The 27,651-nt window shown below is 26.8% G+C and overlaps 2 protein-coding genes across 2 annotated transcripts in view; both read left to right on the forward strand.

The window, feature by feature from the left end:
• The window catches only part of LOC101240301 (WASH complex subunit 4), a 76,639-nt gene extending 54,964 nt beyond the window's left edge, over window positions 1-21,675 (forward strand). The window contains exons 29-36 of the mRNA XM_065817524.1: window positions 4,770-4,945; window positions 5,032-5,118; window positions 11,661-11,724; window positions 13,770-13,853; window positions 14,642-14,833; window positions 19,942-20,034; window positions 20,546-20,627; window positions 21,348-21,675. Coding sequence (XP_065673596.1) covers window positions 4,770-4,945; window positions 5,032-5,118; window positions 11,661-11,724; window positions 13,770-13,853; window positions 14,642-14,833; window positions 19,942-20,034; window positions 20,546-20,627; window positions 21,348-21,400 — 831 coding nt within the window. The 3' untranslated portion in view covers window positions 21,401-21,675. The remainder of the gene's footprint in view (window positions 1-4,769; window positions 4,946-5,031; window positions 5,119-11,660; window positions 11,725-13,769; window positions 13,854-14,641; window positions 14,834-19,941; window positions 20,035-20,545; window positions 20,628-21,347) is intronic.
• Window positions 6,988-9,486, forward strand: LOC136090683 (uncharacterized). The gene is made up of 3 exons (XM_065817525.1): window positions 6,988-7,197; window positions 7,279-7,766; window positions 7,873-9,486. Exons 1-3 carry the CDS (start codon window positions 7,098-7,100, stop codon window positions 9,358-9,360), a joined length of 2,076 nt encoding a protein of 691 aa, XP_065673597.1. The 5' UTR covers window positions 6,988-7,097; the 3' UTR covers window positions 9,361-9,486.
• Window positions 21,676-27,651: the final 5,976 nt, after the last annotated feature.

Consider the following 27,651-nt stretch of genomic DNA (forward strand, 5'->3'; position numbering starts at 1 on the left):
AAAACTCTGTCACATTCCTGATTAAATTTATTTGGTAAAAATTATATATATATATATATATATATATATATATATATATATATATATATATATATATTATTGTTGTATAATTTATTTTAAAAATACTAAACTCTTGATCGTTGTAGAGTGCTCAATATTTAAGAAAATATATATACTTTTAAAAACAGAGCGTTTTTTACTTAAATTTTAGAAAAAACAACTTTTAATGGAACTTAAAGTTTCATGCCTATCGGCAATCATCAGCCATGAAGTACAAAATCAAAAATATAAAAAACCGTTTAAAAATTGCAAACCAATTTTAGAATAAGTTCTGACGTTATAGTACAAGAAGACATTTATTTTTATGTCTGCATTTAGAGACTAATTCGTCTCTTTTGTTTAGCAGATTGTTTCCTTTGTAAAATAATATTTTGAATTTCTCATTTAAATAAAGCTTACAAATTTTGACGCAGGATTGTATGATTTACAGCGTTTAATAATATTCCGAATAAGTTTCGCTTATCCCAATGTATACTTTATCGTTGTATTGAGGTTTATTTGAGCTTATGGTGGCTTGGTAAACAATGTTGTTAGACAAGCAATTGTTGTTCAGTGGACAAAGAGATTTTTTAATGCAATTGCAGGCTTTTTCTGATAATTTTACATCACCATATAAAATATTTTTATTGTGTGAGTTGATGATAGATTTGATGTTTGGCATACAGGAGTAGCTTATCTTAATTGTGTTTCTGTTAAATATTTTGTGTAGTTTGTGGTTTTTAGGAAAATGCTTGTCAATTAGGGTTAAAAAGCGTTGACCAATTTTGGTTGTAACATTTTTACTAAAGGGAGGATTGTACCAGGTTATATTTTGTTTGTGGTTATTTTTTGGAACATTTTTTATGCTTGGTTTATATGTCAACTTATAAGTGTATCCTGATTACTTTAATGCGTCTTTATAAAGATGTGTCCATTTATTAAAAATAACTTCACTTGATGAGTTGGCAGACAATCTTAGCTCGATATTTTTTGGAAGATTATTTATTATGCTAGGTGGGATGGTTAGAATCAGCATGCACATAACTTAGGTTATTTTCAGGCTTGCAGGCTTGGTTGAAAAGAATTTTGAGTAAGATTAAAAGTTAAATCAAGGTAGTTAACAATTTTAAGATTGCAATTGATAGAGATGTTGAGATTGTCACATTTGAAAACTTGAACAACATGCTTTTTTATTTGTTCCATTTGATGCCCATTTTTGTTTTTAAAAACAGCTAACCTGTCATCTCGATATAAACCAAAATCATTTTTGTTGTAAAACTGCAAAAGTTGATCTAATAGAAAAATCTTAACTAGTTCGCAAACTTCCGCGCTATCATAGGCTCCCATGGTAACATCAAACAATCCTGCTTTTTTCTTAATCCATGATATGTCACCGTTAAAAATGAAAGATTTTCTTGCATTACGTATAATGGATTTGCTTTGCTCGTCTATAATTATATGTTGCTCGGTGAAGGCAATTGCGCTATTTAGCATGTTTTCATCAATTGACGGATAAAAATCCTTTATGTCAAATACTAAAAATTTACAAAGGTGTTTATCATCAATTTTTCGGAACCAATTTTTCACATTCTGCGTATTTTGCCATTGGTTTAAACAGAGCCTGATTCTTAATTCCGAGTTGATATTGGATAAAATAAATTTGGACAATCTTCCTACCTCATTCTTTGCAGGATTTAAAAGACGCACAGTAGGGTTGTTTATGAAGTTGGCTTTGTGATCTTTTAAAGTTATAAAACAATCGGCAGTTCCATTTATCTCGATTCTATTAAAAATATCGTGATTTGTCAAAATTTGCTTACTTTCTTTATTTACTACGTCCTTTAGATTTGATTCGTCCTTTTTATAAATGGAAGTGATTGCGTTTTTCAGAAGGTGATTGTAATCATCTTTAGATATTTTGTACATGTTGGAAGTTTTGTCAGCTGGAGTTAAAGTCTTATTAGATTTGCGTAAAGATTTAATGTCATTATTTATTTTTTCTTGAAATGTGTTGTTGAGATTGCGAAATTTTATAGTTTTAACGAGATTTAATAAATCTTTTTTCAAATAGTGACATTTCTTTAATTTGTGGAGGACACTTTGAAGATTTTACTCCATAGTTAGTGAAATCATTACACTTAGACGCATCATCGAGTTGCTTGTTAATAAAAAATAACGCTTTCCATCTCATTCTTTTTATAAGAGCTTCAGTGTTCTCGAGTAACTGCAGTATAAATTCTTTTTCAGATGGTATGGGTATATTTTTGATTGAGTATTTAAAGTTTATTTTTTCCATCTTGGACAATTTTGAGTAGAGTGCTCAACTGTATATATACATATATAAGTTGGCTTAATGATCTTTTAAAGTTATAAAACAATCGGTAGTTCCGTTTATCTCGATTCTATTAAAAATATCGTGGTTTGTCAAAATTTGCTGACTTTCTTTATTTACTACAACCTTTAGATTTGGGTCGGCATTTTTATAAATGGAAGTGATTGCGTTTTTTTGAAGGTGGTTGTAATCATCTTTAGATATTTTGTACATGTTGGAAGTTTTGTCAGCTGGAGTTAAAGTTTTATTAGATTTGTGTAAAGATTTATTGTCATTATTTATTTTTTCTTGAAATGTGTTGTTGAGATTGCAAAATTTGATAGTTTTAATGAGATTTATTAAATCTTTTTCAAATAGTGACATTTCTTTAATTTATGGAGGGCACTTTGAAGATTTTACTCCATAGTTAGTGAAATTATTACACTTAGACGCATCACCGAGTTGCTTGTTAATAAAAAATAATGCTTTCCATCTCATTCTTTTTATGAGCTTCAGTTTTCTCGAGTAACTGCAGTATAAATTCTTTTTCAGATGGTATGGGTATATTTTTGATTGAGTATTTAAAATTTAATTTTTCCATCTTAGACAATTTTGAGTAGAGTGCTTAACTGAAAGAAGCGTTTATATTGTTGTTGTATGATTTAGCATTAAAAATACTAAACTCTTGATTGTTGTAGAGTGCTCAATATTTAAGAAAATATATAATTTTTCAAAAACAGAGCGTTTTATACTTAAATTTTAGAAAAAAACTTTTAATGAAACTGAAAGTCCACAAGAACAGCTTAACTAGCTGTTCAAGTTTGCTTCATGATCAACCATAACCATAAGTATTAATGGGTGGAGCAATGTCTATAATAAACCAATGGTTTCTATAAATAAATGTGACATGTGACAGAAAAAGCTGTTAATTCTATAAATAAATGTGACATGTGAAAAAAAAACTGTTAATAACTCTTTTTAAATCAACTTTACACAGATAAAAAAAACTTTTTGATGATTCTTTTATGGTATGTTTTTACATAATCATCATCCTCCCCTCCCCCTTCTACCTAGAACTCATTCTACCGTAGTTTGTAATTTTTAAACAGGTTTTTATATTTTTGATTTTGTACTTCACGGGTGATGATTGCCGATAGGCATGAAACTTTAAGTTCCCTTAAAAGTTGTTTTTTCTAAAATTAAAGTATATATATATATATATATATATATATATATATATATATATATATATATATATATATATATATATATATATATATATATATATATATATAAAACCATAAATTTTGTCAGTCAAAACATGGTAAAATTATTTTTTTTTACTCCATGGTGGTGATAACACAAAAAACTCAGAGTTCTAATAACATATTAAATACAAGTTTAGCTAAATGCAGGTACTGTAGTAAGGATAGAATATGTAAAGTATGGCTCTGGTGTATCTATAAAAAAAGTATTCATTTACATATATATATTAGGGTGTTCTTAAAAAAGTGGCCAAATTTTTTCAAAAAACAGTAAATATAAATTAAAGATTAATCCTAACATTTTGTTTTACTTGAAAATGAAATAAAACAGCCTGCAAATTAAAATTTAAAAAATAATTTTTTTATTTGATCAGAAATTCATAAAAAAAGTTCAAAAAAAATTAATGCAGAACCAAGTTTTCAATAGAACTGAAAACTGCGGAAAATAAATGTTGATAACAGTTAACATTAAACACTAGGGAAGTTTGTAAGGTCGATGGCACTTTTTGTCTTGAAGTGGCAAGATCTTTTACTTGTATTATTCATAAAGAGATAATTTTAAGAGGTAATTTTAAAGGATCAATCAAGTTTGTGAAAAACATAAGTTTAATTTTCTCTTTATTTAATGAAAGTTTATTACTTTTAATCCACTCAATAATTTTTAATAATTCTTCATTAAATATTAGCCTGTTGGCAAGAGTGCTGCTACACCGACTAAAGGTTTGTAGTAAAAAAAAAATATATATATATATTTTTTTTTTACTACTTGCCTGATGATTGTGATAACACATGAAACTCAGAGTTGCAATATTAAATTATATTATAAACATTAGCATTTAGCTAATTCCTGGTACTGCGGGTAACAGTAACATATATATTATATAGCTCTAGTTTATTTATTGAGCACTCTTTCAAGTATACAATATTATACATGATAATATAAAGATATTTTCTTTATTCATATATATACACTTACATATATGTATATATATATATATATATATATATATATATATATATATATATATATATATATATATACATATATATATATATATATATATATATATATATATATATATATATATATATATATATATATATATATATATATATACATATATATATAGTGTATGTATATATACATATTATAGTATCCATTTGGTCGTGCTGAAAAATTTAATAAAGGAATTCGAAAACTTGGGTTGACACCAGATGGTGAAAGCTACCTTGACCAATTTCGTTTGTTAATCACTCAAATTGGTAATGCAATGGGATATATTAGGTTGATACGTTCTGGTGGCATTCATTGTATTAGCAATGAAATAAGGTAATTCTTTTGTCAAACTTATATATGTCTAATAATAATAACAATTATGTTTGTTGATAATTGAATGTTAATTAACTGTTTTCTAGATTTATTCCAGATCTTGATGATATTGTGTGTTTTGAAGAGTTGACAACTGAAGCTGGGTTGTCAATGGAAACAATTGCAGCTGCAAAGTTTTTATTTTATTTTTATTTTTTTTCAATTTAGTCCATTTTTTATCTTGTTCAAATTTACTTAGCAAATCTAAAAAATTTTGAATAGAAAAAATATTTAAATGTTTATGGACTGTTTGGATTATTGTATCTAAATGTAAAAGAGTTGCAGCAACAATAAATTTCGTTATTTTTCTTCTTAAATGTGCACAAATATGTATAGTCACATCTCCTTTTTTTTTTAAAAAAAGCATTCTTTTTTAGACTGACAGTTTTTATATACGCGACTCTGAGGAGATGTTTATTACTTAATTACTACACAAATTTTGTTTACACATTAGCATTAATGTTTTTTTTTCCATTCTGAGGCCTTTCATTGTTGTATGCATAATTTTTATTTTTGTAATCAATTTTTTGTTTTATTTATTTTTTGTTTAGTGACATATTTTTTGTATATCTTTGCTCATATTAGTGTTTATAAAACAATTTATTGTTTATTGTTATTGTTAGTACTGTTTAGGTGCATTGTCTGTCTTATTTATTTTTAAATATTCCTCTATTAATCTTTATTTTTCTTTGACAACTGTCAAAATATGCTTTGTTCGAAAATAATTCTCCTTTATTCTAATGTACTTCATTTCTTCCCTCAGGCGTTCACTGCTTGTGTGTGACCATTCGGCGAGTTTTATATGCCAAAGTTTTTAAATAGTATTGGGCCTAGTTTGTAAGGGTTAGTGTTGCGGTCATCAAGCACAACTTTTTTCCAAATCACAATTACTGTCACCGCAAAAGAAATTGTTTGTCTCTGGAAGACACCTGGGCTAGTTTTTTAGTCATAACTCAGTTATAAATCCATGCATAGGTGTTTAATCCATCATGGTTTTTTGGAGTATGACTGGGCTGGCTTGGTGTAGTTAAGAGATAAATCTTTTATGCTGGTTACTAACAACACAAGATTCTACTGAACGACATAAATAGCACGGATTTACACATTACACATATACACCCTTATGCACACACAATCTGTTTACATCGTTTGCATGCTTTTTGTTCTTTTATTAGATAAACTATCTTTGTTTGAACTCATTCTTACTTAGATAATATTTTCTTTTAATAGATAGTATGTGGTTGGAATGTAGATATAGATTTGTATGTTGTGTATATGTGGTTATCATGTGTGATTGAGTTTTGATTTTAGGGTTCATATATATATAATTTTGTGTTGTACTTTATATATATATATATATATATATATATATATATATATATATAAACTACAATACATTTTAAAGTTATTTAAATGTATATATATATATATATATATATATATATATATATATATATATATATATATATATATATATATATATATATATATACATATATTAGGGGTAGTCATTTTGAGGGAATTTTCGAAAACGAAGTACATACCCAGCTAAAATTGGAGCAAATATGCTAAAACTTAGTCAAAAAGTTTTTTAGGTCAATCGGGTGACTTTTAAGTCCCCCTCAAGACTAAAGTTGCTTAGAAATTGTACTTCAAAAAAGGAAAAATAGGGTGTGTTCAGGGTGTTTGAGGGGGACTTAAATGAAAAAATTATCTCCATTTTTTTTTTTTTTTTTTGTTACTTGTTATCTATATTTTCATTTTAAAAGGGTATGTCATCATGTTTTTTACATATTCTTGGTTAAAACGATATATACGAAAGGAAAAAATGAAAATTTTATGTTACGCACGGTTATGAAAATCGGCAACAATAAAAAAATTCTAATAAAATAATGCAGAAGAAAATGTGCTGAAGATCCTGCACTGTATGTTTTAAGTCACTAAGCGTTTTTATAAACAAATTGTACGTGAAATTGTGTTACATTATTTTATTTTTGTAAATAACTTTCGTATTTACTTGATTGTTATTAATCGAATTACAATATAAAGTAAAATTGTATTGAAGTTTTTAACTAACTACAAACCATTAAATCTATTTAGATTGAATACAAAAATGGAAAAAAAAATTGTAAAAGATATTGGGAAGAGAAGGTTTCTCAGATCAAGCAAAAGCAAACTTTTTATCATAAATGAGGCTAAACCAGCTATTACATGTACATATCTAATTTAAAAAAATTGTTTTGAATTTTAAACTTTTTGTTAAAAATTAGAATATTGATTTTTTTTTTCTTAAGGTCTTCAACTCCCTACTGGAATGGATATTCTTCAACACATTGCCTACAGAAGATCACTACTTCCTCATAATGTTAAGAAGTCAACAATTTTATCATGCCCTCCTAACAAGATTCAGGGTTACAAGAGATGTGAAGTAGATGATTGTGAATGCATTTTAGGCTTAATTAAAAGACCATGGCTTAAAGCGGGATTTCAAGTAATGTCAGATAAAAATATTATCAAGAACCTAATGAAGATGGACAAGAAGTATTCAGATTTGAGTAGAAATAAATACAGAGGATCAGCTAGAGACAAGGTTAATCAAGGGGAGTTTATTTCATTTTTGAAAAAGCTGTTTTGGATTGGTTCTACAGATTTAAAGAACCAAATTAGGAAGGATAAAAAACGCTCAGATAAAGATAAGCACAATGATTTAACTTTTTTGGAAGACCAGGAAGGACCAAGACATTTTAGTTTGGGATCAGAAGATAGAAAATTTAGCAAAAAGGTTTTATGTTGTTTTTAGTGGGTTAATTTGACCTTTTTATTAAAATTTGCTAATTTAACATACATTATTTGTTAATACACATATACCATGTTAAAGTAAATTTTAGGTTTCTGAAGGTGTGAGGAAGAGGACAAGGCTAGAAGACGAATCTCCTAAGATTGACGCTACCTCAGAATTAGACTTGAGTTTCACTGACACTAGCGCTGATTCTGATTCAGAATTCAAACCCGAAGTTTGGCATCATAGAAGAGCAGATGATTGTAACATTACTGCCAAAGTCCCTATGAATATTTTTGATGGAAATGTATCTATAATAGCTACAGCAAATGATATCTCCCCGAATGTCTTACAAAAAGTAACTGGAGCAATTCTTCAAGATTGTGGAGTTGATATCGCAAAATGCAAAGCCAGTGCTTCAACTGCATTAAGGAAGATGAAAAAAACTGCTAAGGATACTGCAGAAATTGCTAAATTAGATATAAAGAAGGCCGTGGAAAAAAGCCGTTATCCCTGTATAATTCATTTTGATGGAAAGACTTTGTTTGAAATGAATCAGGGAAAAAGACTGAAGAATGAAAGATTAGCTGTGCTCGTTAATATTGAGGGGGTGTCGCATCTTCTTGGAGTACCTGCCTTGCCGTCTTCTTCAGGTGAAGATATGTATATAGGAATCATAAAAATACTAGAAGAATATGACCTCATTTCAAAAGTATGCGGAGTATGCTTTGATACAACTTCAAGTAATACTGGTTCTAAGAAAGGATCACTTATTAGGATTGCAAAAGAGGTAGACAAATACCTTCTTCTACTAGCATGTAGGCATCATATCATTGAGCTTAGAATGGTTCATTTCTGTGAAGCAGTGATAAAAGAGAGTAGCGTAGGGCCTGAAAATCCCTTATTCGTAAAGTTCAAACATATGTTTGAGAACCCTAAATTCAAATATGACAAAAATAACCTGACCTCTTTTGATTGGAAAACCGTTGAAGGAACAGTTTCGAATGAAGCTGCAAGGAAAACTTTAGATTACTGTGAGACCTATATTACTAAAAAACACAATATGAGGAATGACCGAAGAGAGTTGGCTGAACTAACCATGCAGTATTTATCCGCTTCTGCACATTTCAAGTTAAAGAAAACTGGAGCTGTTCATCATGCTAGGTTTTTAGGCAAGAGTTTATACTATCTTAAACTTCAGCTTTTGTGCAAGCAACTGACATTTGTGCAAGATGATAATCTACGCGAAGATTTAAAACTCATCTGCGAGTTCATAGTACATTTTTACACAAGGTATTACCTTCAAGCACATAAAGCGATTCAATCTCCTGCGTCTGATCTTGATGCAATCTTTCAGATGAATGAGTATAAGAAAGTTTGCTCTAATCCGGAGGCAGTAGACGCTGTGTTAGCATCTCTTTATAAGCATACATGGTATCTTGATTCAACAATTATTCCCTTGGCTCTTTTGGATAAAAATATTTCTATGGGTAAAAAAACAGCCATTGCAGATGCTTTGCTTTCCTTTCAAATGCCAGATCCAGATTTTTTTAAACATAGAAGCAAAGAACGAATAATAATCGAATTAATATCATAAATAATATGAAGGTACCAACTCTCTCTCTTCTGGTTAATGAGTTTTCATATTTAATTTTTTCAATGATAGGGTTGGATAATCAGAGAGTGAGAGACTGGTTGTCACTTCCACCCCAATATTGGCACACCCAGTCTTCGCTTAAGAATTTTGAAAACTTTGCCAAAATGTTAATTGTTGTCAATGATCATTCTGAACGAGCAATCGGAATGATGCAGCAGTTTGTGCAAAGATACGAAAATGAAGATGACAAGCAGAACAGACTTTTAACCGTCGACAAAGTAAGGTCAACTTTCAAAGTTTTTGGTGTGGGAAAAAGTAATATTACAAAAAAAAACTATCAGAAAGCCTGATGTCACTCTCTAAACTAAAGAAGAGGAAATTGTAGACTTAGGAAATTGTTGTTCATTTTAAAATACTTATTTCAATTAATGCATAATTTTTGTCTTGATAGTATTTGTAAAGATTTTTATTAAATGGTAAATTACTTGTTTAGTTCAAAATAGTTTGTTTTTTTGGTTGATAACATAATTTGCTGATTTCATAACCACTTGCGTAACTTAAACTTTTCATTTTTTGATTTCTTAAATATCGTTTTAACCGAGAATATGTAAAAAAAAATGATGACATACCCTTTTAAAATGAAAATATAGATAACAAATAACAAACAAACAAAAAAAAATGGAAATAATTTTTTCATTTAAATCCCCCTCAAACACCCTAAACACACCCTATTTTTCCTTTTTTGAAGAACAATTTCTTAACAACTTTAGTCTTGAGGGGGACTTAAAAGTCACCCGATTGACCTAAAAAAATTTTTGACTAAGTTTTAGCATATTTGCTCCAACTTTAGCTGGGTATGTACTTCGTTTTCAAAAATTCCCTCAAAATGACTACCCCTAATATATATATATATGAACTACAATACATTTTAAAGTTATTTAAATGTATATATATATATATATATATATATATATATATATATATATATATATATATATATATATATATATATATATATATATATATATATATATATATATATATATATATATATATAAACTACAATACATTTTAAAGTTATTTAAATATATATATATAATTCTTTTTAACTAGCTATTCATATATATAATTTATATAACCATATAATAAAATTGTTGATCGACATCTTTTCGTTGTTGTTTTATTATGGTCTCAAAATTACCGTAGAGAAAACTTTACTTATAAATAATATTTTTTATATCACGACTTATATTTTATATCACCCAAAATAATTTTTCAACCACTCATTTGGCTTAAATTTATCTGGTCTTATTTTAGTATTTAGTTAATCTTATTACAATGATTTTTAATGTATTATTTATCTGCTGATTTTCATATTATTACTAATATCAAGGAACTTTTATGCTATATTATCTTACATTGATTGCTCAGCTTTGTTTTAATTTTCACATGCAGGGTTTCGTCTTTTATTATTATTCAGAGAATTCCTTATATCCTTCACTACATGTTTAAATCTTTACATTTTTGCAGGCGATATTTATATATATATATTTTCTACTATTATATATTACTTGATTTTTAGTGATGATTTTAAGTTGCGCGGGTTGTTCATTTTCTTACACTTTAGATTGGTTGGCAAAATTCGAGTGAAGTATCTATGACAGCGTTAGAGTTTTTTAAGACTCTATTGTATTTTATTTAATTTAGAAGGGTTTTTAATGGGTATATTGTCATTTGATTGTTTTTGGTTTATTTATGCTGGAAGTACCTATTTGGTTTAAATGGTCTCACGGGGAAATTCATTAGTATTTTCTGTTTGCATACTTTAATTGCTTTAGTTTTGTTCTGGTGTTTGTATCAGAATTTTAGTTTATTGTGCTTAGTGTTTTTTACCGGTGGTATAGTATGTGATTTATTTAGTTATTTTTATTTATATTGTACAGTAGATCTACATTTTTTACATCATATCATCAAAAAGTATTAGTGTTTTAAAAATTTGGGTATGGTTGGGTTTTGGCTATTTGTAGTGAATCCTTTTTTACTGCAGTATGTATCATGGCTACTATTAAAAAGCTGCTTACTTTTTAATATTGACTATAAATGGAAATATTTTTAGACGCTTATGCAGACAAGGCTAAAACATATATATTATTTTAGTAATAAAAATGTGTAGACATATCCTCAAAAACGAACCTGCATGTTCTCTTGACCTAATAATTCAGTATGACATCATTAGTGACATTGGTGCATTTTGTTTTGCAGTTAAAATTTTTTAATTATTTTTTGTTTTATTTGTTTAGAAATGTAGATGCAGCTATTTCTAGCCTGACTAAAAACTTTGCTCAGGGCACTGAATATTTCAAGGTATCTTATTTTTCAAGTTATGTATTTGATTTACTTTAAAGGATTATCAAAACTTAAATATATTAAATATACTATTATTTAGTATATTTTTGTTTAAATATCTAAATTGACTTCTATGTGTTTATAATATATAAGTTAGATTATATATATATATATGTATATATATATATATATATATATATATATATATATATATATATATATATATATATATATATGTGTATATATATATATATATATATATATATATATATATATATATATATAATATATATATATATATATATATATATATATATATATATATATATATATATATATATATATATATATATATATACAAGCAAATAAGCTATGAAATTACCATTAGCCGGAATAGCTCAGTATGTTAGAATGCTGCTAAATATTCAGAGTTTTTAATAGCCATAGCAGCAGGTTCTATAATATCAGATCTCAAAGAGAACTTGTCTTAATTGGCTCTGTTATACAATGTTTCCTTCTCGACTAGTAAATAAATAATCTAGTTATTAAATAATAATCTAAAATTTATTGCTTTTATATATATATATAAATTTATATATATATACATATTATATATATATATACATATATATATATATATATATATATATATATATATATATATATATATATATATATATACATGTATATATATACATGTATATATATGTATATATATACATGTATATATATATATACATGTATATATATACATATATATATATACATGTATATATATATACATGTATATATGTGTATATATATATATATATATATATATATATATAATATATATATATATATATATATATATATATATATATTTACTTTGAATGCATGTTTAGATAAGCACTCTAATATCACACTGAAATATCCCGTTGCTGGGGGCTTCAGTACATGCATAAACATTTCATAGCCTGCCGCAAGAGAGAGTGCTGCAACATTGACTAACAGTTTGGCATAGGACAGCCATCTTTTTTTCATTATTCTATATTATATATGAAGACCTCAGTGGAAAAACCGGCGTTGTCACATTTAAAAAGTATTGAGAAAGTATTTGTTGATCATTAATAAATGTCTTTATTTAAAGCAAAAAAAAAAAAAATTTTGTATAAAAAATTACAAAATGTTTTGTTTTTGAATAAATTTTAAATAAAATAATTATAATATAAATTTTTTTTAAATTGCTTAGTTTCATTTGCGTTAAATAAAGACTTTTATTAATGATCAATAAATACTTTCTCAATACTTTTTAAATGTGACAACGCCGGTTTTTCCACTGAGGTCTTCATATATATATATATATATATATATATATATATATATATATATATATATATATATATATATATATATATATATATATATATATATATATATATATATATATATATATATATATATATATATATATATATATATATATATATATATATATATATAATATATATATATATATATATATATATATATATATGGGGTACAGTAGGCATTTGGCAATGCCAACCTAACTACCAACCTAAAAGTTTCTGGGTATACGAAAGAAGAATAATATACATGAGTGCTTTGATGTAACAATGGGCAGTTATGATGAAGAAAAAAATTTTAAATTATTTATATATTTTGAGTTTGTTAATTAAAATGGTGGTTCAATAGTCATGCATGAAAAGTCTGGTTCTAAATGTGTATATATATATATGTATATGTATATATATATATATATATTTATATGTATATATATATATATATATATATATATATATATATATATATACATACACACATACATACATATATATATACATAAACATATACATAAACATATACATATATATATATATATATATATATATATATATATATATATATATATATTAAAAAAGTATATATAAAAAAATATATATAAAATTAGAAAAGAAATTACAAAAGTTATTAAAATATTGGCTTATATATAATACATATATATATATATATATATATATATATATATATATATATATATATATATATATATATATATTTAGATGTTGGTTGATGTATTTGCTCCAGAATTTCGTGATCAAAAAAATATGCATCTAAAAAACTTTTTTATGATTCTCCCACCCTTGGTAAGTTTTTACTTACATTTTTTATTATATTTTTAATAAAGGTGTAACTAGTATGTAATCTAAACTGTTGAGCGGTTGTAAATTGTTGTATAAGTATAAAAAAGATTGTAATATGTTGTAGAAGTTTAAATTTTTTTTAAATATTTTAAATAGTTTTAAAACTATTTTTTGATGAATAAGTATTTTTGGCTGAGGATAAAACTAAAATTAAAGTATGATTGTTTTATAAAAAATTTTAGAGATTTAAAAAAACCGCAAAACATTATATAGATTTTATTTTATAAAATGTTTTTAAAAAAAGTTATTATAGAGTTTAAAAACTTGTTTCTCCGCGCAGCGGCCTTGTTTGTCGAGGTTCGTGTTTTGGAGTTATAGAGTTGAGAGAGGGTTATAACCACTATTTAGTAGCCTCCTCATCTGTAGTGGCCTTCTTGGCCTTGAGGAGGTGAATAACAAAAAAAAAAAAAAAAAAAAGTATCAAAAAAAATTTTTTAAATGTCTTATTTATTCTCAACTTTTTAAAATTCATCTTAAAAATATAAATCTTTTTTTTTTCATTGGTTTTCCCAGCTTTTTTTTTCTTTTCTTACAAAATTGATATAATTTCTATTGGGTTAAATTGACAATCAGTCAATTATGTGCTAAAGTAACATGTTTATGTAGTGCGTTAGCAATACTTTACTTGTTATGATCAAATTTTAAGAGCTGGCATTAAAAGGGTGCAAATATAATAGATGCAATCATAATGTATAAATCATGATTAAGAATATATTCATAATGTTTTACAGACATTGAATTTTGTGGAACACAGCATGAATTGCAAGGAGAAAGTAAATAAGAAAAATAAAATTGGTGCAACTTTCACTGAGGATGGTTTTGTTATGGGTGTTGCATACATATTGAAGTTATTAGATCAATACAACGAGTTTGATTCGCTTCATTGGTTTCAATCGGTTGCTGATAAGTACAATAATGAAAAGGTTTTATTATTTTTTTATTTTTTTATTATTATCTATATTTTCTTATTATGATCTTGTGAACTTATATAGTATATAGCAAGAAAAAATAGTTGCTGAAAAGTATTTGTATTACAAAGTTAAAGTTTATAATAAATAAAAGTATAAATTTTGTATTTAATTTATTATAAACTAATATATTTTATAATATAATTTATAAACATAACAATTAGAGAATCAACATAACAAATTCAATTTCTCTCCCCAGTGGGCAATTTGACGTTGGGTTTATGTTTAATTTTCATGTTTTATTGGCATCTTTCAACATTTATATTATGAAATGGGAAAGACTTTGGTATACAATAAATATATATATATATATATATATATATATATATATATATATATATATATATATATATATATATATATATATATATATATATATATATGTATATATATATGTATATATATATATATATATATATATATATATATATATATATATATATTTAAACAACTTTAAAAAGTATTCTACTCAATAGAGTGCTCAATGTTCTTAAAAGAACAGAGCAGTTATATATTAGTAGAAAATCACTTAACTAAATTTTTTTCCATTTGACACTATGTTTCATCAACAAAGATTCATCAGAAATGAATGATCAAATTAATAAAACTTCAATTTATACCACAAATTAAATTACAGGAAGTTGCAAATGTCTTAACTACTGTAAATTTTCACACATTTGTGGAATTTACTGACACTATTATAAAAAGAATTCTTTAGAAATGATTACTTATGCTATTTTTTTAAAATGTTTTTTTAAAAAAGGGTAGTTAATGTAAGTATTATTTGAACTCATTTATTTTTATAGTTTTTTAGGAGAAACTTATTTTCGTGCCTACATTTAGAAATTAATTCCGATCTTTTGTTCATGTTCAAAGAAATTCTAAATGAAAAAACTACAGAAAATTGTAATTGTAAACAAAAAATCAATTGTCCAATGAGTGGAAATTGTTTATCAAAAAATGTGGTATGTAAATGTGTTGTTTCCTCTAAGAATGTACCTGATAAACAATATATTGGCATAACAGAGGCAGAATGGAAAAAACGTTTTGCCAATCATAAGCAATCTCTCAAGAATAAAAAGTATTTAAAAGACACCATGCTGTCAAAATATATATGGGAATTAAAAGAAAAAAATATTGATGATTTTATACTGAATTGGTCTATCCTTAAAACAGCGCCTGCATATAACAATATTTTCAAAAAATGCATACTATGCCTACAAGAAAAATTTGAAATAATTACACATGCAAATCAAGAATGCTTATTAAACAAAAGATCGGAATTAATTTCTAAATGTAGGCACGCAAATAAGTTTCTCCTAAAAAACTATAAAAATAAATGAGTTCAAATAATATTTACATTAACTACCCTTTTTTAAAAAAACATTTTAAAAAAATAGCATAAGTAATCATTTCTAAAGAATTCTTTTTATAATAGTGTCAGTAAATTCCACAAATGTGTAAAAATTTACAGTAGTCAAGACATTTGCAACTTCCTGTAATTTAATTTTTGGTATAAATTGAAGTTTTATTAATTTGATCATTCATTTCTGATGAATCTTTGTTGATGAAACACATTGTCAAATGGAAAAAAATTTAGTTAAGTGATTTTCTACAAATATATTTGTATATATATATATAACATAAAAAATTTACCAGTTTTACATGCCCTTTGTGAGACTAATTTAAATGTTGTTTCATTTTCAGATCTTACTTTTCATGGTTATTTTTTTTTTTTTTTTTTTTAATTTACCTCCAACAAAGCTGCAAGTAACTGCTATTTAAATTAGGAGATAATTAGGAGAAGAAGATATAAATAATAAGAAGAAAGATAAGAAGAAAGTCTAAAAAGAGAGTTTAAGAACTATGAAATAATTTACAGACTAAAAGACATCAAAAACTTTAATTTGTATGGATCAGAAAAATATGAAGGTTAAAGATAATTCTGAAGCATTGATCTTTAAAAATTTAGACTAGATGATTTAATATTTTTTTAAGTTTGAAGAAACAGCTAGATTGGTTGGTGGAACAGGAAATAATATCATTCTTAAGCAGTTACCAGCGTTACTTTTGTAGAAAAGAGAAAGATATCCAATTTTTTTTACAAATAATTGGACAAAAATTGGAGAATATAGGAACTGGAAACTAAACTGGGGTATATTGTTGTAGTTAAACAAGTAGAGCAATGCAGAAGAATATTTTTGAATATGTAAAAGTATATTTGTATATGTATATATGTGTGTGTGCATTTGTATGTATGTTTTTGGTTTTGGTTTTGGTAAAGTTTTTTCTTAACAGGAAAATTATAAATTTTTCTATTTAGTTTTTGTTAGATTGATGGTCAAAAATTTAACATCATGTCGATGTTGGAGGGGAAAAGAAAACTATTTACCATACAAGACCTGTAACCCCCTCCAATACCTATAATCACTCATAAGGCATACAACTGTTTTATTAAATCCAAGAAATTAAAGACCTCTATTATTTTTACTAATAAGTTAATCAACTATCTGCCAAAACATAATCTCATGGAGGCAAAGGTTTAAAATTTACCTTGTCTTTTGCCTAGATCCCTAATAGAGTTTACTCATCAGCAATTGAAAAATTAGACAATATGATAGTTAGACAGCTCCAAGTTAATAAACTTTTTTGGGGAAAAAGTTGGTGAGAATTAACAATTTTAGTTAATTTTAAGACACCAAAAAATAAGAATAATTTATCCTACATACTACATCAAGCATTATCTCATTGGAGAATAATAATGTTATTATTATAAAAAAAATAGGTAAACTCCCCCTTTACTATATTCTTAATAAAGAAGACTATGAATGGAAAATATTTGAACTTTTAGTAGATGTGAATAATATAAGCCCTTGCAGTATGACCCTACTAAAAGGATATGTAGATCTGTTATTAATATAAATGATTTCATGGAGGCCCACTACATTGTTGATGGAAAAGTGCCTAAAATGTTAAAACCTAAAATAAGTTGGCAGCTTGATCTCCTTTATTTTATGGCCTCCAAAAAGTCATTTGTTGCATTGTTATAAGGTTGCATTTCTCTTTCAGCTTTTTAGGTTGTTGTTTCTTTTTTATACAAAGACTACTATGATCACTGTTATAACTTGTACCTGTTATGACTTGCTCCATCAACCTGTTATGACTTGTTCCATCAACCTGTTATGACTTGTTCCATCAACCTGTTATGACTTGTTCCATCAACCTGTTATGACTTGTTCCATCAACCTGTTATGACTTGTTCCATCAACCTGTTATGACTTGTTCCATCAACCTGTTATGACTTGTTCCATCAACCTGTTATGACTTGTTCCATCAAAACTTAACTTGTAGTTTAGCAAAGTCACACTTTTTACCGTTTTCTTGCTTTTCTCAAACATTGACCGAATTTTACCCTGTTTTTTTTTTAACTCATACAACTTAGTTTTCTGTCAACCATTTTATTTTATTTTCCTTTTTACTTTTTTAGTTTTTTTAACAGTTTTGTAACATAACATAAACAGTTTTTTGTTCGTGTTTAGTTTTTTTAACAGTTTTGTAACATAACATAAACAGTTTTTTGTTCGTGTTTTGTTGCTATGTATTGTGTTTAGTAACTCCCAACACTTTTGTAACATAACAACATAAACAGTTTTTTGTTCATGTTTTGTTGCTATGCTTTTGTTTTATGTTTTTTTACTATTTATTAAAAAACCCAAAAGTCTTTAAATATGACACACATGAGTTTGAATGCAAAATATTTTTACAAATTTTATACATGCGGGTTAGTAGATGAATGCTTCATGGAATTAAAAAGTTAAGAATTTTTTAATATGAACTATTAATTTAAAGTTTTCATAATTAGTAACTTTTGAACATTAACATATTGCATGCTACTGTGTTGTTGCATATCACTGTGTTGTTGCATGCAGAAACTCTGGTTTTTTATCATCTTGAGTAGCTTTATGTATCTTTTAATATCTTTTCCAAGTCAATTACTAAAACAAAATTTTTTTAGTTAAAAGTTGTCTACCAGACATTGAAATGAGGAAAAAAACTGGAATAATTGTTGCAAATTGAAAATTTTATTGGAGCTATGGTAGTTTCATAAAAAATATTAAACTCTAAACATTCTATTTGAATTTAAAGTGAGCTGTCAATTTTTTGTTCACAAATTAAGTTTATCTGTTTTTTATATCTAAGCAGGATGGGAAAAAGTACAGGAATTATTAATTACCTTGAAATCCAACAACACAATTTTTTTTTTTTTTTTTTATTGCACATAAAACTCATCACAAAACTCTATAAAATACATATTCAGCTAATTAGGAAATGTAAGTTTAAATGTTGCAGGTTTTAAAGTGTGTTCTCTAATGTCGTTCTAAAGTTCAACGCAAATATATTTTTTTAATGTTTTGTAGTAAGACTATTACACATTTAAAGTTTTATATTGAATTATAATGCTTTGTTTGCTATTTTATTCTAAAAGATGCAGAATATAAGGCCTTGTGTTTTAAATAGGTCATAGTGCTATTTTTATTTGAAGAAACACTATGGCTTATCAATTTAAACAGTTTGATTAGAAGGCTAACTTTGTATACTATCAGTAAGTATCCATGTAAAACCGGTAAAACTAGTCTGAGACAGATGTAAATTATAAGAATAAATACAAAATAAAAACAAATTTTCATTAAGTTTTTTAAACTTTAAATAGAATTATGAAGTTATGAAAAATTAGACAGGTATATGAAAATATATATTATAAAGTATATATAAAATTAGACAGATGTATATAAATTTATATTATAAAGTATATATAAAATTAGACAGATGTATATAAATTTAAATTATAAAGTATATATAAAATTAGACAGATATATATAAATTTATATTATAAAGTATATATAAAATTAGACAGATCTATATAATTATAAATTATATATAAAATTAGAGAGTCATTGTATGAAGTTGCGTTTTTGGATGCACAAAATACAGTATCAACTTGAATTTAACATTACATTATAGTTTCTGTTTTAATATTTATATGAAGTAGATTATGGTTTTAGGCAATGACAGTTAAAAATGCTACAGGAGAAAAAGATGAGAAGTTGCTTCAGACAACAAGCTTAACTTTGAAACGCCTAACTGCTTATCAAAAAGTGAGTAATTTTATTATGTTGTCATTTAGACGATTTTAAATGCTTTTACTTTTTGAAAAATAAATTTAATATCGGAGATAAAATAGGGTTAAATTTGATTAACAATAAAAAAAACCACAAAGTGGTTTTTGGTTGAGTATATCAACTTCAAATGATCCTTTTGTTGTTGTTGTTGCGTAGTATAATTTATGCACTTAATTATTACAAAAAATTACACAACTGTGTTTGTGATTATCCACGGTGTGTTCGGAATTTCCCCACGTACATAGGGTAATTCCAAACACCAATGATTTTATTTTTTCCCCAACTTTTGATTTTATAACAAGATTTAGAAAAAATTTTTTTGAGGGTTTGTGACTGAATAGTCAGACTAATTGATAAGCAATAATTTCAATTTTGTATAACTGGTGTCTTTAATTCGCATTCCCGCTTAGCTGTTCTCCAATACCCCTCTCTCCCCTATAGACTAAGTGTTGAGAATTTTTTAATTTAAATGTTAATTTCTTTTTAGGAATTCGAATTGCTGTATTTCTCACTGAGTAGTGCACGAATATTTTTTCGAGCAGGAAAAAGTACAGAAGAAAATCTAGATGGTACAATGCATTATTAATTTATCAATCTTGAATTACAATGACGTACATTTATTAATAAACGTTGTTGAAATTTAAAACAAAAAATATTTATATTAATTTTTTGTGTTGGGAAAAATTGGAACAATTATTAGTTTATATTATTATAACTATTAATTCACATCACATCAATTATAATTCCATGAAATAGCTAAAAGGTGTATTTAAGGTTACGCAATTTTTGTTTGATCATTTTTAATATTTTTGTCAAAACATAAACTATTAAATGTTATTCACTATAAAATTTTATTCAATGTAAAAAAAAAATCATTTGTTATATATTTATATTGTATAACTGATATAACAAATGATTTTTTGAAATTAAATTGAATAAAAAGGTTTTTATTCTTTTAAAAAAATTAAATACTTTGGGTAAAATGCAAACAGCAAATTAGCAAAATTTGAACTTTTTTGCATAACAATAAATCTAAGGATCTTAGATTTTACAACATTCTTATGTTCTAACATGATTCAAGGTGCACCATCCTACATTATATTTTATTAAAAAAGGCGATAATATATTAAAATGTATATACTTAACAATAGATATTTCCGAGTTTTGTTTTTATTTTTTATTGCAACATAACGTTCTTTACATAATTAATATTTATAACGTTTTTCTTTACATAATTAATATTTATAATATTTATAACGTTGTTCTTTATTTTTGCAATTCGTTTTCAGATAAAACCTCCGGACCTTCAAAGAAAGAAGAAATTCCGCCAAAAACTGATTAGTTATTTTGTGTTTGTCCACCGAAAACTGATTATTCATTATTGTGTGTGTCCACTGAAAACTAATTATTCATTTTGTGTGTGTCCACCGAAAACTAATTATTCATTTTGTGTGTGTTTGTATATATATATGTTATTGTCTAACTTGTTATTTTAAATATATTTTTTAAATTAGAATTAAAGAATTATTATAATTTTTTCTTTAAAATTCACTTTGGAATTTTTTTTAAATAATTCTTGTGTACAAATTTTTTACCGAAAAATAATTTTTGCTTTTACGTAAATTATTTTCATTTTTAAAGACTAAGGCGAGGTTTTATTTTTAGACTAAGACGTGCCGAAAACTCCTGATTTATAAGGAGAAAAAAAACAACCTTGTAATGAGCTACCATTGCTAGCGAGCAATTTAAGCTTCTTCATCCAGCCCCATTCTTTGGTTAAAACAACTACAAACTCCGTATCTACCGTATCTAATGATTGTAAACGTAAATATAACAAATACATTCCAGCGAAGCTTTATTATTTTTTCAGCTTTATTATTTTTTTTTTTAAACTTAAAAACAAAAATATCTAAAAAATTATTTTCTTAACTAAACCCAAATAAGTTACAACATTTAAAACTAAACTTTTTTATAATTTTTTTTTTTACATAAGCTCGTCTAAATAATCGTCTAATAATAATCTTTTAGGTAAAACTAGTAGTTTTGCATAAAAGAGTCGAACATTCGTTAAGTCTATTTTCCTTTGTCCGAAGTTCACGCCTCCTTCCTTACCGCGACGTGAAAATATGCCCAAAGCTCGTTTCGAACCTGGATCTCCTGCTTATAATGCAAGCGTTCTAACCACTGCGCCACGGACGCACAATATGCAGAAAAATGTTTAAAAAAATATTATAGTGAATTATAATTAATATAGTCTAATTGAATTATAAATATATTTACTCTAAAGAGGTAAATGTACACGTTTGCGGCTTAACTTTATACACTCTTTGAGATATGAACTTAAATAACTTTCAAACTTTGAAGTTTAAAAAAGTTTCAAGTTGGACCACTCGTAAATATAAGTACGTAAAACTTCTTTTTTTGAAAGCCTAAATTTATTTATGCATCACAGTCTCTACAATTTGTGGAGCTCTTATATTACTTAAAGCGTAATTTTTTACACAGATACAAAGAATTAAAAAAAAACGATAAACATTTATTCATTTATTAAACGATAAACGCTTATTCAATAAGTTTTAAGGATAACATTATGTTACTCAAAGTATATATTACTCAAACTCGTTGTATTACTTATATTACTCAAAACGTAAATACATACAAATGACCCACAATTTGACTTTTTCTCCGACGAATCCGATTTAGTTAGGGGTATGGTAAAGATTTTCGCCAGATCATATTTGCGTGATGTTAACAAATCACATCATCAACAGATTGATGTCGATCATTTGAGTTGTTAGGATTGATACGCTGCTTAACTTAGTCAAATTGTTAATCTTTTTATTTGTTGGAGATTGTAACATGGACTGTTTTAAATATGGTGAAAATAATAAAATGCAACAGTTTTACGATCGCTTTAATGAATTTCGATTGATGCTTATTATAAATAAACCAACAAGAGTTACGCAAAACTTTTTTTCTGCAATCGACAATATTTTCACAAACAGCTTTTGCCATTTTACTTTTAAATCTGGTATTATTAGAAGTGATGTAACTGACCATTTCCCAGTCTTTGCAATTTTTAAAAAACCAAAAGATGTATTAAAGAAGAATTCTTACTTATAAAAAAGAACCATTACTACCCGAGGAAAAGATATGTTTAAACTAGGGTTGTCTTTTGTAAATTGGAACTTTTTTTTTCTCCAGACATTTGCTAATAACAGTTATAACCTTTTTCTGGAAAAAAATGTTTCATTTTTTACGATAAGTATTTTCCTGAAAAATCAAGCCGCATTAAAATTAAAACACTTAATTTTTGGTTCTCTAAGAATCTCTTCTAGTTTTCGAAACGAAAATAAAAGCGATATACACGTTTTATTAAATCAAAAAAAGATTGTGACAAGCATAATTACTTAGATCACAAAGGTCTGTATAAAAGGACTAAAAAATAGCCAAAACTTCATACTTCAAAAACAAACTATTTGAACTAAAAGGTAACGTGAAAATAACGTAGAATGCTATTAAAGAGATTCTTGGTAAACAAAAAATACATAACGAAGTGTTACCAAGTGTGATTACTGTAGATAACACACAGACCTCTAATGTAAAATTAGTGGCAACATAGTTTAACGGGTTTTTTGTCAATACAGGTCCAGTAAAACTATACAAACTCCTGCACATTTTTCGAACCATGTAATGAAATCTGATAAAAACTCAGCATTTAAAAAACTTACTTCTGAAGAACTTGATAATTCGGTAAAAAGTATTAAACACAAATAAAGCAACAGGCAATAATTCTAGTTCAGCTAGCATAATCAAAGATTGCTATGGATTCATTAAAAAGGTTTTCCCCAAAACCGGTGTTTTTCCAGATAAACTGAAAATTGCAAAAACTACACCTATTTTTAAAATAGGAGATGAAAGTCTTTAAAAATTATCAATCTAAATTGGTGTACCTGTTTTTAAAACAGGAAATGAAAGTGTTACAAATAATCGACCTATATTGGTGTTACCTGTTTTTTCAAAAACCTCGAGCATATCATGTATAATAGGCTATTTGCATTTTTGAATGAAAACAATCTTCTTTATTGTACGGTTTTCGATCAAATTACTCTACGGAAAATGCACTTATACCTCTAATTGAAGTTATTAACGGGGCATCTTCTTACTATAAATTCACTTTAGGTATATTCCTAGACTCGTCAAAAGCATTTGACACCGGTAATCATTAGATTTTACTAGAAAAACAAAAATATTATGGAGTATGCTATAAATACCATAAATGATTTACCAGTTTCTAAACTGATCAAAAACACTTTTTATCTCTAAATGACGGTTTTCAGACAGAAAAAGCTAAAATGTTAAGTGGAGTTCCACAAGGCTCAATCTAAGGTTTTTAACCTATGACAACGATGTATATAGAGCATCAAATACTATTTCTACTATCATGTTTGCAGATGACACCACTTTATTTTATTCTTACAGTAACATTATTTTTCTATTTCAAGTAGTAAATAATAAACTAGAGCAAATATCGAACTGGCTTAACGCTAACAACATGTCTTTAAACACTGATAAAATAAAGTTTTCCTTATTCCATTCTAAACGAAAGTTTCAATATATATTGAAATGTATATGTAGGAATATATTCCTACATTCTTACCAATGCTATATATAAATAACATCAAAAATGAGTGCTCTTTCACAAAAAAACTACTTGGTGTTTTAATAAGACTTATTCGGGAGAGATATTATTAAATATATTCGCAATAAAATCTCGAGAAATATTGGTATTTTTTATTAAACCCATCAAATCTTAGACAAATCTACACTAACTTACACAGCAAAAAATATAGCGCTAACATAACGGTTACATAACGCTAAATGAAAAGTTTGGCGTTATGTTTTCCGTTATATTAGTAATTAATCTGTCTAAAGCGTTATGTTGGCCAAAGTTATTTGTGTATTTGTATATAAATGTAATCAGTTTGATTAACCGTTATGTTTACCGTTATGCTGGTTGGAAATATCGTCCCCTCAGTATTATCTTGTTCTATGTCGCTAAACTATGGTTTTGAAAAAAAGGCATTTGAATTTTCAAAAGCCCTAAAAATGTTCAAAATAAACTTTGCACCAAATTTTGTTATTATGAAATTGTCAAGGTCAATATATAATACCCTTATAAACCATTTTTAGAAAATTATTGTGTATTTATTGTTTAAAAAAATGATTTTTGACTTTTGAGGTAGAACAAATTACTGACAAACTTTACAAAATACAAAAATTGTATAATGTTCTATGTCAATTTCTTTGGGTTTTTTTAATTATAGTTTGTCCAAACATGCACAAATGTCTTATTTGGTGAATGTTTTGAATGTATTTCTTACCAAGGACGGATACAAAGATGGGTGTATCCCCCTCCCCCCCCCCCCCCCCCCTCATCTTAAGAATTATCAATCTTCAAAATATTATTGATAGAAATTAAAAAAAAAATAAAAATACAAAATATTATTTTGCAACATTTGAATTTTTGGCAAAAAAAAGTTAGTTATATACACATTTAATATATTTATTAGTAAACTAATTTATAAGCATTTTTTACGCTCTTCGCGTGCATCTTATTTTTGTTCAATATGACTTAGATGCTGAGCCCGTTCACAATCATTTAAAGTACCTTCAGCACTTTTGATTTTAAAAAATTTACACTAATTACACCTAACTTTTTTTCTTTGCCGGAAAGAATTATTGAACTTAGTTAGAAAAATGATCAAATGAAACAGTGGTTTTAGCTGAAAAAATCATTTTTTTTGGTCATATAACCCCCTCCCCCCTAGGACAATAACCTGGATCCACCCCTGTTTTAGACATTATTTGGTTGTGTTCAAGTAAAACATTTTTTTTTTATGAAACAATTATATTAAGACATAAAAATAATTAAGAAAAGTACATGGGAGATGCACATGAATTACTAAACACAAAGAGTTGCCATATAATTTCTATCAATCTCAGGCATGTAGGGCATCATTTTTTTAATATCTTCATTCTTTTCTTTTGAAAGTAAGTGGCTTTTTTTGGTCTGAATTGACAGTTTTGGTGCAGTTATGGGATATGCTGTAGATTTCTTTTTTCTTAATGATTGGGCACCTGCAAAAACTGAGGTGAAGCCGTCTGCATGTTTTGTTTTAAATGAAACAGTAAAAGGATGATTGGAATAGTATTTTAATTGCTTTACTTGAGTAAAGGGCACTTTGGTAAAGTTATAGCTTTTAGCTCCAGCTTGAATATTTAAAAAATCAACATCTTTCATCTGCAGGATATTGAAAGGTTTCTGTCGCCTAACAGACTTTAGTATTCTGATCAGACCCAGAGGACTGTATACCTCAGTTTTTTTTAATTTTTGGTCAATGCTGCTATGAACCGCATCAACCTCTTGAACACAGCCATGTCCGCTTGCAGAAAACTTTTGAGTGATAGATTCAACATCAGGATGAGCATTTAAAAAATGCTTTATTGCCGTGCTCATAATACTGTTTCTATTTTGCGGAACGCAAGAATCTGACCATAAAATGAGGTTCTTAAGTTGTGGATGGGTGGTAAGCACAGATTCTAAAATTCGTAGAATTGCAGATGCCAAATCATTTCCGGCTCTGCCAGATTGGCTTTCAGACCAGATACAACAATAAACATCTTTATCTAAAGAAAGATGTGCTGTCATGTTATAAACAGACAGCTTCCTAAGATAAAAGAAGTTGGATATCTCAGCCTTGGGAACTGTTAAAACATTTTGTAAATCAAAACAGAGAACAGGATGTCCTGACTGTCTGTCTTTTTTGCGCTCTTCGCGTGCATCTTCTTTTTGTTCAATATGACTTAGATGCTGAGCCCGTTCACAATCACTTAAAATACCTTCAGCACTTTTGATTTTAAAAATTTCACATTTATCACACCTAACTTTTTTTCTTTGCTGGAAAGAAATATTGAACTCAGTTAAAAAAATTTCAGAGTATAAGTGCTTTTTAGCCGGTTGAAATCGTTTTTGCTGACAAAAGTCTTGGTAAAGCTCATACAGTCGACTAATAGACAATTCAGACTCAAAGTATTTTCTATTTGTATTAGCACGGCAATAGTGCGAGTCTATAACCGGAATACTATATATGTGTTTCCTAACGCCATCTCTGACCGCGTCAGGAATTTTCTTTTTTGTATGTTTACCTTGTTTTCTTGGGGTAGGCGTGTTTGTATCTGTTTGGAAATGTTTATAAAAATATGAAATTCTTTGTTGGCTTATGTCAAGAGTGTTTAAAAAGAAAGGTTTGCAAACTCTGATGGGAATCCCTGCCAGGTGAAAAAAGTAGGCAAATGAGTATTGCCGCCTCGATGAAATTGCAAGTGTTCGTTTAGTTTTTTTCACAATACGTGTTGTATTTTCACTATAAAAGTGTGCTTTGAGGTCACCATTGAGTTCCCAAAATTTGTTAAATAGTAACTCCCGTTGCTCTTGCGGAAAATAAATGTGGCATTTAAATTTACAGTTAGTACAGTCCTTCTCATTATTGATCTCTCTCTTTCTTCTTATCACTTTATTCCTGCTTTTAT

Source organism: Hydra vulgaris, chromosome 14 (genome assembly GCF_038396675.1).
Source record: "Hydra vulgaris chromosome 14, alternate assembly HydraT2T_AEP".
In the NCBI taxonomy this organism is placed as follows: domain Eukaryota; kingdom Metazoa; phylum Cnidaria; class Hydrozoa; order Anthoathecata; family Hydridae; genus Hydra; species Hydra vulgaris.

Excerpts from the sequence above, each read along its gene's own strand:
- LOC136090683 (XM_065817525.1), top strand. The coding sequence starts at position 7,098 with ATGGAAAAAAAAATTGTAAAAGATATTGGGAAGAGAAGGTTTCTCAGA. Across the intron at positions 7,198-7,278 it reads GGCTAAACCAGCTATTACAT|GTCTTCAACTCCCTACTGGA; the intron begins GTACATATCTAA and ends TTTTTTCTTAAG. Across the intron at positions 7,767-7,872 it reads ATAGAAAATTTAGCAAAAAG|GTTTCTGAAGGTGTGAGGAA; the intron begins GTTTTATGTTGT and ends AGTAAATTTTAG.